General features: G+C 39.2%; 1 protein-coding gene across 2 annotated transcripts in view; it reads left to right on the forward strand.

Moving 5' to 3' along the window:
• Positions 1-13,459, forward strand: part of THEMIS (thymocyte selection associated) — a 75,207-nt gene that overhangs the window by 12,538 nt on the left and 49,210 nt on the right. For both annotated transcript variants that reach the window (XM_057363584.1, XM_057363585.1), the window contains exons 2-4: positions 1,294-1,452; positions 8,801-9,259; positions 11,948-12,990. In XM_057363584.1, coding sequence (XP_057219567.1) covers positions 1,294-1,452; positions 8,801-9,259; positions 11,948-12,990 — 1,661 coding nt within the window. The remainder of the gene's footprint in view (positions 1-1,293; positions 1,453-8,800; positions 9,260-11,947; positions 12,991-13,459) is intronic.

Here is a 13,459-nt window from a genome sequence, read left to right on the forward strand (position 1 = left end):
GGCTTAGAGCAATTGTGTGAAGGAAAATCTGTCTTCTCAGAGGAGATAAAGCAAAGGGCAAAATTAACCCTAAGAACCCTTTGGGGAAGGGAAAAATAGAAATGAGAAAAAAGGTATTTTAAGCAGCAGAACAATATTAGTAGGAGAGCAAATGAATACACTCACAGATGCATCGGGAGTGGAAATGAGAACAATGCTTCTCACCACAAGGGAAATGAAACTTTGAGATGAGATTTCAGAAAGGGCACATCCACATCACTTCAGGACAGATCTTGGTAAGTTCTTTAGAGGAAATGCAGAGAAGAATGGAAGCTATTATTAAAGGTGACACTTCTGATGTTCTATGTTCAATGCAATTCTATCTGCAAATGGAACACCATGTGTACCATGCCTTTACATGACCTCCTGCCCCAAAGTTCCTGCTAATCTCCTGCACAGTCCAGGAAGAATCTTCCTTCTTCTGCAAAACTGGGCTTTTGGGCTTTTTGGCTTTCTTCTTCTCCCTGTGCACCTACTCCTGAAACAGTAAAGGTTGACCACAACTAAAATGGAGAAGGGAGGGTTAATTTTGGCAGGACAACATGCAGTTCTAGGTTTTGCTGAGGAAGTGCTGAAATGCTTGGCTGAATTGCCTGGTTCCTATTCTCAAAGTTCTGAACATCACAGACAAAAAGGGAATTTTTGCTGGCAGRTCAGGATCAGTATGCTCACTTCAACACGGGACAGGGATTGTCATTGTTAATTTGCCAATTTTCCARTTTCTTGTATTTTCTTTGGGTCTGCTGTTACTACAGGAAGCTCAAATGCTGGTTGAACTTTGATGTCTCCTGYCCTATCTCTGGGCACCTTCTAGGGTCTGTGGGTTTTTATCTCCTGCTGTATTTTGTTGTTTCCTGTGGGATATGCTATGCCCTGTGCTGTGCAGAGGCACCTGAAGTGCCTGAGCTCCTCTGCCTGCTTGATTCAGGAGACAGCTCCTCACAACCCAGGTAATCCTATGCTCAACTTCATCCTATTTTGGTCTAATAATCTGGAAATGTAAGTTCTTCAGACCTTGTTCTCTTTACATGCATCTAAGAACAGCGTACACACAGAGCTGATAGAGAAGTCACTGAAGTCACAAGATGGTTTTTCTTATGACCCTGAGGAAGTAAATTAAAATTGGATTAATTATCACAAGTATTATTTCATATAGTTTAAGTACWATTTCTGTTTTCACTCAAGGAGGTAAAGACACTTGACAGTGAGAAAAAGCCAAATAATGCTTTTCTTTCCTTTTGTATTTCTTTTCAGGATCCGTCTATGAGATGTTTGGAAATGAATGTTCCCTGTCAACAGGAGAAGTCATTAAAGTTATTGGCTTCAAAATTAATAAGCTTATAGCAAGTATCTGGGAGAATAATGAAGTCAGCCAGTTTTCAGCCAAAGTGGAATTACCACTAAATTTTCCTGGTACAGTATTTCATGCATACGTGTTTTTTTTGGAATTATAGCCCTGAGTAATCGCCTTTGTTCATTTTATTGATTTGCTGTCTTGATTGATATTTGAGGTTACAACTCAGCTGTCAAGAATASAGTTTTATCAGATGATACAAGACATAGTCAACTAATTTTTAAAATTCAACTCTTATAGTCATTTCTCAAACCTGGACAAAAGATATTAATATTATAAAGTTTTGTAGTAATGCTTTCTACACTTGGGGTCACTAGGTGTAAGAATTACAACAAAAATCTTCTTTTCATTTATTTRTGACCTTGTCAAACCTTGTCTGAACTGAAATCTTCCTTGTTGTGTACTCAAACTATAATTTATTTACCATTACTACATCAACGTTTTATTATTTTAGGTATAAAATATTTTCAATGCTCTGCTTTGCATTCTGCTTTTATTTTAATGATTTATCTTAACTATGGTGGCCGGAATGGCTTCTCTATATGTGGAAACAGGATCAGAGGGGAATGGATGTGTTTTACTGTTTTAAAAAACACTTTAACTCTTCTATAGAGAAATCCAAATCTATTCATACTTTGGAGGATGGACTTGAAATTTGGCATGTGGTACTCACTGGTTATTTGAACCATATCTACCTCTCTTCATGTTGCCTTGTTAAGGAGAGCTGGCCAAGTACTGAACCYAGCACTGGTTCATCACATGTCATATTTATTAATTTTTGAAATCTGCTATCAGTTCCTCTACTGTTAGGGCCTAGCAAGTGTGRAACAGGGAAGTGAATGGATCAGAGGGAAAAGCACGTATCCCATGTGTGTATCCCATGTGCAGGAAGTGAAGGAGGCAAACTGTCAGGAAAATGATAGAAAAAGTTTGTACCTCAGAGCAGGACAGAAGGATGAAGAATTTCCATGCAAAGATTGGGGACTGGAGACAGGTGCACATGGCTTCAGCAGCAGAGGAAGGTCCCATCCATCCACAAATATCTAAGTAGGGCATTTGCTCTGCTGAGAGTCTTGCAGGCAGCAGAGGTAATGGGAGCTCCTCGGGGAAAGGAGATGAGCAGGCTGGAAAACAGCATGAGGAGGGCAGTGGGAGTGGGAGGGAGTCTGGGAGAGAGGGTATGGGACACCTTCAGACAGGAAACACTAGTACAGAGCACACACAGGACACAAGAGTCTGAGATTGTGCCCAGGACTCATTCTGGCTGTCAGTCTAGTGAGTGCACTGAATGAGACTACAGTTTTGTAGGGAAAAAAAAAGTAAGTATTTAATTAGCGCTGTATTGTATTGCAAGCACATGGGAAATTAAATTGATGCTGCATGGGGAACATAATATGAGTGTTTTCTAGTGTTTGAGTGCTTGACTTAATAACCTCATTGATGCTCCTCTAAAGTCTTGCTGAGCATGTGAGAGTGCCTGCACGTGCATGGATAGGGTTTGGGTTATGCCAGTATTCGAGCTGGGATGTGTTTTCTCTGCAGAGGGAGACAAGACACACTTCTTGAAGCAAATAAAACGTAAAAGTCCATGGGAATTAAATGGTTCATTTGAATTCTACAGGAAAAGGTGTTCTGYCATGCCTTTATTTGTCATCTGTAAAATACAGGATTCTCTTTGAAATACTTGTGTATTTATAACTTCCCCCCCAGCATATCCTCATTTCACTTTCACACATTTCAAAGACCTTTTCATTATCTGTGGCTATCTAGAGATATTGAAATACAAGTCTCCTGTGAACTCTCAAGATACTTGGTATTTTTCTTGAAATCCAAGTTTCTCTGATATTATTAGAATTTCTTCTGTCTCTAAAATACATGTACCAATAGAAGGTCATACTCTAAATCTTGATTGGCATATAAGGTTGAACATTTGAATCCTAAAATATCCAACACAACAGGGGGATATAAGTAATCTTAAATTTATTCATGTTAAAATTTCTGATTTTTAAAGCAGAATGACTYGTGATTTTGAATGCCTGAACCTGGTGAATCGGGATTTATTTGCATTCAAGTGATCAGTTTCACAACTTGGCATTTGGATGCCATTGCCCTACTGAGCGAGTTTTCAAATTCGATCTAATCACTACAATTTTCATGCATAGTTATGAACTCTCCCAACCAGTGTTCTAGAAAACTGGGTTATTTCACTTGAAAAATAAATTCAGAGTTCATTTTACTGAAATTTATCATTATTATCCTCCACATGACAGGTATTACTGAACAGCAGCACTGAAGAGGGGCATAATGACACTTCTTATTAGCCCAACAGGGAGCACCTCTCTCCTGTTTTTCTCTGTATATGCACTCTTAAGCATTCAAGAGCTATTTRGTGAGACGTAAATTTGTCATTTCTCTAATTTAGTTCTTAGCTGAAGAAYGATTCTGCTCCACAGAGTCAAGATTTCCCAGTCTCTCGCTCTTTCTTGACCCTTTTCTTTTTCATTTTTATTACGTACACATGCTAAACTCTAACTGAAACATTATACATGAAACATGGCCGAATTGCAGGTGAACTTTTTCATGCTGCCTCTGACTTAATAAAATAAAAGCATTCACAGGCCTCTAGGAGGCTGACCCTGTATTTACATTGTATGTACACTGCTCTCTTGCCAGTGCTGGTGTGAAGAAATCTTTTTCTTTGATACTCTTTTCCATTTCTTTTGCCATGGTGTTCTAGTTTTACTCAGTCCGATTTTTTGGTGGTGGGGGGATGGGACCAAGAAACCAAAGATGGCTCCTGTGAGGAAGTTCTAGAAAGCTTTCTCCTTCTTCTCCAGCAAAAGGAGCCCTGCCTCCTGTGTTTTAGAGCCAATCCATTGTGGCTCTGTGGTTGATGGGCAGGCTGCCCATCAGGCCTGGGCCAATTGCACAGGTTGGTTACACCTCTGTAATGACGTATTGTCTTGTACTTAAGAAAAATTCAAAACAAGATAGGGGCGGCCGCCATGTAGCTTTTAGATTGTTAGTATTTAGTTTTAGTATCATGCACTGGGAAAAAACAGAGCAGGAGGGTGAGGAGATGTAAGAAGAAAAATGGAGACCCAAGATCATAGTAAGGAGAAGATGGGATGGGATGGGTTGCTGTGCTGTTGCTGTGGTGCTCGAACATGGAGAAAACAAACTGTTCTCAAAAGGACTATTTCTTCAATGAGAGACCTGTATAGAAAAGAGAGTGACCTTGCTCTGAGAAAAAAAACTAGCCTTTGAGGACTGGACTGAACTGATCAGGAGCCAAAAAGAGGGAAGAGACTTTGCGTCCCCCTCTCGTCTGAAGCAAGTTGACGCTTTGAAGAAATTGTGTTCTACGGGGCAAGAGGTGCTTCCACCCCATGTCTGAAGCAAGTGGATGCTTAGAAGAAGCTGTGTTCTGCCAGGAGATTTGTGATAGTGGCCTTACGCTGCCAAAATAACATAGTCAGCCTTAGAGAACATTTTTTCTTTTCTCCCACGAGGTAAAGAAAAGAATCCCTTGCCATCAGCAGTTATACGCTGACTGTTTCTTGGGAAAAGAACTTCCATAGTTTGGAGCTGTAAGAACTCTCCTCCTATGATGCTGGACGACAACTGTAATGAGTGGTTTGATCTATGTTAGACTTTCATTCCTGTGCCCTGTATGTGCGGGAAAACATGGGGGGGGTGGAGAGGGAGGATCTGGGAAAGAGACGGGTCCCCGGAAAGGATAACAGGTGTCTTAAAATGTCCATTTTTATTTTTCTTCTCCTTGTAAATTTTTCCCTATCTTTGTTCCCCTCCCCGGTGCCGTAGTATTCTTAGTAGTTTTTAGTAATAAATCTATTTTGCAACTTAAGTTATTCAGCCTGTCTGACYATTTTCTGGAGCATATATGTATCTTTCTCTCAATTATGTTATGTTATCTGAAAGCCATAAATTTTCGTGTTAATTGGGCTTTTGCTCTCCCTTCCTCCTCTCTGGCGGGGGGGAAGGGAGGGAACGTCGTGGGTGCAGTGCTTTTGGCTTTTAACACAGTCCAAACCACGACACATGGGTCCTTGGGCATGCCCTGGGCTGATGTATCCATTCACTGTCTGCACGCAGGCACAAGTGAGCAAAGCTCCTATTTCAGTTTCTCTGGGGACAGCGGCTCTGTGAGCGAAGAACTGGGCTCATTGGCTTTAAACGAGCCTTACCCTTTGTGTTTCTGAACATATTTGCAGTCTTCAGAATTCCTTTTTTTCTGCTCTGGCAAATCAGATCCTTGATAAAGGCCTAATCTGCCCTTTGCATTAGAGAAACCGCTGCAACCGCAAGTTCACTATCTGTGTTATTTCGTTTTATCCTCATTCTAATTTGTTCTTTTTCATGCCTCAGAGGGCCAGGCTATTCTTTCTGTGCTCATACTCTGGGAAAAAAAAAAAAAAAAAAAAAAAGAAGTCTGCTGTTACTCTAGACACTTCAATGGCTACAACTAACCACATTTTGAGCTACAATTTTCACTACCAGCAAATTAGCAGGCAGGTAATTTGCACAACAGCTGAACCGTGTGCCAGCACAAACAGTAACATTTCATTCTGTTGTAGTCCTTCTTCTGCAAAAATACATTTCATTCTGTTGTATYCCTTCTGCAAAAATATTACTGGACTGCCCCTGTTCTCATGAGGTCCCTGGCTGTTGCTGCTGCTCATTCCTACGTGGTCTGACAGAAAGGCAGCTGAGAATGACTGTCTCTTTGAGYGCTCAGCCTCTGCAAGGCACAAGACAGGACCACGCAACACATCCCGGGAAGAACCGGGATTGGGCATTAGAAGGCTCATCTCAATAGGAGGTGATGGAGAGCTGCCCTTTGGGATAGGATAAGGAGAGAAGGATGCCAAAGTAAGGAGAAGTGGAGAGTGAGTGGTGGAGGTGAGGGAAAAGAGGAATAGTGATTAAGTCAGCTCCAGAGAAGACAGAATCTGTGCTCTTCCCAATCTTTGGCATTACCTTGGGGAACAGAAACTGCGAGTCTGGGACAGATGATTTTTCTGCTCTTCTTCTTCCTTGAAGACTGCTTGCAACTCTACTAGGCAAACCTAACTACTGGTTTTCTCAGTTTTGTGTGGGGAAAAGAGAGTAAAAAGGATACACCTTTCCTTCAGGATTTTAATTAACACTGAATATAGGAAGTCTATAAAGCTCCAGGATGGTACATTTTACACTACAGTCAGTAAAAGAGAGCTGCGTATACTGTTCTGTAAAAAGGTGGTAAAAATATCCTTCAAGCAAAACATGCTTTCCCATAGCACGTTCAGTCTTGTGATCCCCTGGCTATGTTTTCTCTCCCATACCAGTGAAAATAATTTTCTCAGTTTCTCAATCTCTCTATCAACCTGTTCACCAATTAGTAAAACTTTCTGAATAGATTGGCTGATGATGTTTGAGGCTTACTAATCATCATATTATGTCTAGGCAGATACTTCACCTAATGAAATGTCACTAAGTRCAGAGGTTTCATGGAGTGGAAGGGTTATATTTTCTGTAGTGTTATTCTATATGTGTAATCCTTGTTTGTCAGAATGTTTTATTTTCTCCCAAACCATTGGGCATCARTGCACTTTGGTTTTAGACCAGATTGCATTTAGAAAGTATATCTATAGGAGCAATAATGCCAGATCTTGATAAACCAGATGGGTTTTTTTTTCCAGATTTGCTTTTTCCATCTGTCTTTCCCCCTAAGAGTCCACCAAGATCTCTTGGGAAAGTCTAAGTGAATTTGATTCAGTCATATTACAATCTATGGAAAAGTACAAAAATATTTTTGTTTGACCTCAAAATGTCCAAATTTTAGCATCTCAAACTTGCCATATGTCTCCTCCTCCTGGAGATTTCCTTGTTATCCTAGGTTGGAAAACATTTGTTTTCGCAATTTGGTTCACAGTGATTTTAATAAGATTCTGAGTAGTTCCAGATAATATTGTTTGGGAGGTTTTGTGGTTTTGTTTTGTTTTTTACATATATATAGTATCAAGGAGACCATTTATGAGAGGGTCCCATGGCAGATTAAGGCAGTTAGATAAGAACTACAGTGACTTCCACCCAACATACCAAAAGAATCTTCTATATGTTTACCTATTTTGTATCTCGAGAGAGACATATTGAACTTTGCATGTTCATAGCCTCTCAGAGGTGGCTCTAAGGTGCCTTCACTTCAGGACTCTCATCAATACAGCAGCTAAGTGTGCAAGGCAACACAGCTCTTCACTTGCCTAAGCAAGTATTGTGTCACTAAAATTAAGAAAAGCAGCAGGAATCAAAAGTGTGGAGGAGCAGAGCCATAGGTTTTTTGCTATTTGGCTGTATCAGACAAAAGGAGAAAAGACACAGAACCTCCCAGGGAGCTTGGCTTCTTCGTCACTGTAGACATAGCTATGGATCTGTGCCTGGCAAACTTGTCCTACRAATAACCTCTATGCTGGGTTATATTCACTTGAAAGCAAGCCTTTGTCAATGTCTGTCTCAGAAAACTTCACTGCAATTCCATAAGGCAGCATGCCCAATGCTGCCACACCTTGTGAAGARCACAGCTGAATCATACAGTTCAGCTAAGCCCTGCTTTTTAGTCCTCTCAACTCTCCAGTTCATCTTCCTTTATGAAAACCCTCACRCAAATACAGAAATGTACACATTTTTCTTGCAATGCAAACTCCTAATGAGACAGATCCAAAGGGCATGATTAACATGAAGTAATAATGTCCCTAGGGGATAGGGAAGCTCAAATACAGCTTCTGCCTTGCAGAACTTCAGCATTTTAATTGCCTCATGATAGCGGAGGGCTATAGCACCCAGACTTTGAATTAATCCAGCTGGTGGATTGGGCTATCAGATACACTAAAATCTATTTGCTCTTTCTTATCTGTAGGTGCTACTCTTTCATTTGTGATGTATCTTTAAACAGACTTGGTCTAGGAATTCCCAGTCTGTGTGTGGAAGGTTATGTAGTATGGATGTTTAGGCAGAAACTTACCCTGCGCTCTCTGATCGCATTAATGTTGTATTTTCTCATGCCATATATGCATTTAGGTCTTATAGATTGTTTTTTTGAGAAGACAGATAGGAATTTTAGATAATTCTTCTTTTTTTCTGTGATTTAAAAAAAAAAAAATCTGTGGACTTAAGAATGTTTGATGTCACATATTAAATACACAGTAGAAAGGGTTAATTCCATCTGCCTATATATGGTACAGTGCAGCTGATATTATTTCTGTAGAGTCATATTTCTAGCAACCGAACTATGATCTATGAATCATTTGATGTGCTTTGCTCCCCATTTTTGTAACATTTACAGTCTAAAATTTGGCATGACTTGCCTTGTGTATTTCCCTTTTTATAACGCAAGTTTTCTGTTCTTAGGTCTTTATAAGGTTGTGGCGGATAAGACWCCATATTTCAGCATTGAAGAAATTACAAGAAAAGTCTCTATYGGGCCAGCAAGGTTTGGCCATCCTTGTTTCTACAGTGCCGAAGATATAAAATTGGCAAACYTCACTGTCAAACGTGGTGAGCAGATCACCTTCAACTCAGTGAAAGAGGTCGATGGAACAATGGCTGTGGGCTGTGTGGTGGTCAGAAACAATGAGTCTCATTCCTTTACTTTGCCCCTTTCGCAAGAAGGACAATTCTACGAGTGTGAAGATGACCAGATATACACCCTAAAAGAGATTGCAGAATGGAAAATCCCTAAGGGGAGATACCGGATTGTTAAACTTTCCAATACTTTACATAYGTGGGACTACTCCAGTCCACTTCCTGAGAATTTTGATGGCTGTTTGATCCTCATGCCTGTCTATGAAATGCAGGCAATAATGAAATGTAAGTAGGAATTAAAATCAGTGTTCTGCTAAACTTGGTGTAGTGAAGTACCCTTAAATACTCAACATTTGCTTGAAATAGCCATGAAAGATTCAGTTTATCAAAAATTCCCAATCCTTGTTTCCCACTGATATTAGTTTCAAGATGAAGAAAGATAAAAKTAGTATTATTTATTTATCATCTGTGTTAATTCAGATTATTGCCTTGCATTTCTTTCTATTGCCATTTTATTGTTCATTAKAATTAAATCATCAATCACTGCAAAYAAAATATATTGTATAGTGAAAAGGTTGAGGTTAAGAATTRTGTTCAGTTCTCAGATTCTTTTTCTTTGTGTCTCAGACTTTGGCCATGAAGAAACCACTTGATCATTTGTGACTGTGTCTAGAAGGTAGAAGAATAGAGACATACATGTTGCAATACACTTAATTACCATTTACTTTTCAGAATGAGGATGTCACAGAAAAAGAAAATAATTTTATTCTCTTGCAGAAAYAAATGTCAACAGAACATAAACAGAAAAAAATCATGGACAATTTTTGAAACCTGTGGATTTGAGGAAACAAAAAGATTAGAAAGCTAATATCTTTGAAAGTTTGTCTTCTGAGTTTTTATTAAAAAAACCCAAAATATCTATGGCACTAGTTGCTCTAGYTGTTCCACCAAAACATTGAAACATCTGGGTTCCGATTGCAGAATAGTAGCTTAGTGTTTGTGAAATTTTGCTGCTTATTGTATTTACTAGAAGCAAAGCAATGAGCTTCTTAGAAATTAAATCCTAACAGAAATGTGCCAGTCATGAACATATTAAGCAGGAAATGTTTTCACAATTGAGCATTTCTCTGTTGAACAATGTAAGCAAATGAGAAAGAAATAAAAGTGGGCAGAGTCTGTTAACTCAATATACCATAGCTGTTATATGCTTATCATTAGACATTCAGCTGTGCTTGCTTGCGATTTAATGTGTGAGCTTGGAAAAAATAACTTCACAAGATAAAGTACTCTGTTTGCTGTAACTCTAGCTAGATTTAGAAATCTAGCTTATCTCCTGAAGCTCTGACTTAGGTGTATTCCTGTGCCCACTTAGATATATGTGCAGAATCGATAGGAATTTAATGTCCCTAAAAACCTTCAGAAGATTCAGAAATATTTGGCATTCACTTGTCTTCCAAACAGTTATTCCAGTGAGGAGTGTATTGGTTGTTTGTATTTTAAGTTTCACAGTGCCCTTTACATTTAAGAAGCATTAAAATATGTYCTAAATAACTATTTAATACTTGAAAAGTAGGCTTCATGGTACATGATTAACTACTTTCTTGTGGACCATGAAAAATGGATTTTCACCATTTTTAGGAGAACTATAAATAGAGACAAGATAAAGTATGAGAAATACTATCCACTGTTCAATAAAAAAAGATTCCTGATAACTGGGATAACTGATTATGTTTTCACAGGCTGTGAGCAGGAATCCTCTATACTTCTCATTATTAATAATGAACAAATTATGTGAGAGGAACTCCCCCAAATGCTCATAGAAAGTTTTCATTTTTGCTAGTCATTTTCCTTAGCTGTCTTTCCCTTGTGGTGCTTAAGATGTTTAGCACCTGAAGGTGTCAATGTGACAAAAGTAGAGTTGGAACAAACAGAACCTGAATCACTGTCATAGAACGCTGTCTTATAAAATGCACCTGATACCACCTTTGCAGTGTTAAATATTGGTAMGTCCTGCTCAAGGAAGTGTGAATCCAGAATGTACTATCCCTTTGTGTAGGTCTGTGCAGAGTAAGTCTTATTGAAGACAGTCATTAAATATTATTTGCTTGTTAAATTTTACTGCTTTGGTCARTGGTCTGTGGTGTCACTGACTTGGAGCCAAATTCTTAAACAAGCCTTAGTTACACAGTCAGCTTTGTGCTTGGAAGTTTTGCATTCAAAATTTTGCAAGTTCAGTTGTGATAAAAGGGGCTGCTGTGCCCTGTCTGGTTGTTAAATTCAGTGGCTCAGTTCTGATAGTGAATAAAACCAGGTGATGCAGAAAAAGATGCAACAGTTCCAGATAAGAGTGTTACAGTAAAATGTCTTAATTCATAAACAATAACTTTATTATACAAAGGCTCTGCCATYTTTAAGTGATATTATTTCCTAATARTGTTTAAATTATTTACTGTGTTTAAATTATTGTTTCCTATGTTTAAGTTATTCTTACAAATATCAAAACACCTTATTTCTCCCACACTGGCCACAGCAGCAACACATTGTTAATGAATCCAAATGCTATTTATTTTTTAAAATTATTTCCCCACTTGTTTTTAGGGAAGCCCCTAGTTACAACGAAATACAAGAATAAAAATGCAGCTCACACCCAAGAAAGAATTTGATAAGGTAAACAATGGATTAAGCTTGGAGGTGCTGCGGGAAAAATAGTGAACTGTAGTCTTCTTTGTCTTAAACCTTTTGTTCACTTGCATGCCCTATTCTTGCTCTTCATTTGTGTGGTCTCATGCATCTCCGATAACCATATATCTCAAATTCCAGCTTAGACTTTGGCTGGCCCTGTTAATGGTACACATTTGCACATGGATGTGCACACCTCAGGGAAGGTACTTTTAGTATCTGGCCAACAGGTTGTGTATTTTATTTTAATGTCAGTTTGGAAACAAACCCCAATATATTTCTGTTTCTTTTCAGTTCGGAAGGACATAGTTCATATCCTCTCAGACCTGGATGTTGAGGTCAAGGATATAACAGACTGCTATGATATTGGCTCTTTCCTTCAGCCCTGTTCTTTGGAAGATATATTTGAGAGAACAAGCAAAGAATTTCCTATGGTTGCTGAGATAATGGAAGGGCCTTCAGGAGGCCAAAAACCTTATAACTTATTCTCTACAGGGAAAGAGATTGTCATCTACAAAAAGTATCAGGCAGCAAGAGTCCTAGCCTCGGAGATGAGAAGTGATTCCTCCAAAAGACATTTTTTAATCCCTATGAGCTACAAAGGAAAGTTCAAGAGAAGACCTCGGGAGTTTCCAACTGCCTACGACTTAGAGATAGCAAGAAGCGAAAAAGAACAGCTTCATGTTGTAGCAACTAAAGCCTTTACTTCCCCTCATAAAGAACTTTTTTCTGTTTCAGTTGGAGATCAATTTCTAGTTCAGCAACGCCAGACTAGTGAAGTTCTGCATGAGGGAAGAAAGAAACTCATAGATGTTTTAGCTTGTGAGCAAATACAAAGCGATACACATAAAAAAGTTCTCCTCCCTATGTACATGGAAGGTGGCTTTGTGGAAGTGATTCATGACAAGAAACAGTACCACCTTTCTGAGATTTGCAAAGAATTCCATTTGCCTTTCAATGTCAAAGTGTCTGTGAGGGACCTTTCCATTGAGGAAGATGTCTTGGCAGCCGYGCCTGGTCTGCAGCTTGAAGAAGAAATCACGGACTCTTACTTGCTGATCGGTAGCGCCAGCAGTCCGGTGGAGAGCTGGGAGATTCCTGTGTRTCGCTTGAACATGTTGGTCCATTTGCCCAGCAAAGACGTCCAGACAGTTGTGCCACCTGTGATGAGGACAATGGTGGAAGAGGTCAGCGAAGAGGAATACTATATGTTGCGAAGATATGAAAACATAACCCTTCATCCACCACCCAGGCCTCCCAAAAAGCCAACAACAGCACCACCACCAGCTTTTGCCGTGCCTAAGCAAGGAATGTCTGATGCACTGCAGGCTCCAAAGGTAAGGTATCCTCTTTTGTCTTTGAATGCCTTACAATCACGGGTCRTGTTCTGTGGGTTTAAAGTCTTCATTTCACTGTTGTATCCTTATGGCATGTACACAGATGGCTCTCAGCTCCCTGTAATAGGCAAATTAGCCATCACAGACAAGAATGGCTAAAATCTCCAGTGTGTGTTAATTGATCCATGAAAAACAACGGAACCATGCCGACTCGCAGCAGAGATCTTGGCTGTATAATTTCGCATGGATAATCCTTTACTGCAGCATTGTAAAAGTGAAGGGAGAGACTTGAAGTGCCTGTATTTAAATCTTTATTAAGGGGAAGCATATGTTTTCGTGATGTAAAGACAATTTTGCTCAGCTGGAAATTGTAGAATTAAGTTTGCAGAGAGACAGGTTGTATAGAAATTTTTGAATTCATTCTTTTGCACTTACCCAAGTGGGAAATAGGTTTGGAATTCAAAAAAAA

This window comes from Malurus melanocephalus, unplaced genomic scaffold (assembly GCF_030028575.1).
Source record: "Malurus melanocephalus ecotype Western Australia unplaced genomic scaffold, MMel_1.1 scaffold_29, whole genome shotgun sequence".
Classification (NCBI taxonomy): Eukaryota; Metazoa; Chordata; class Aves; order Passeriformes; family Maluridae; genus Malurus; species Malurus melanocephalus.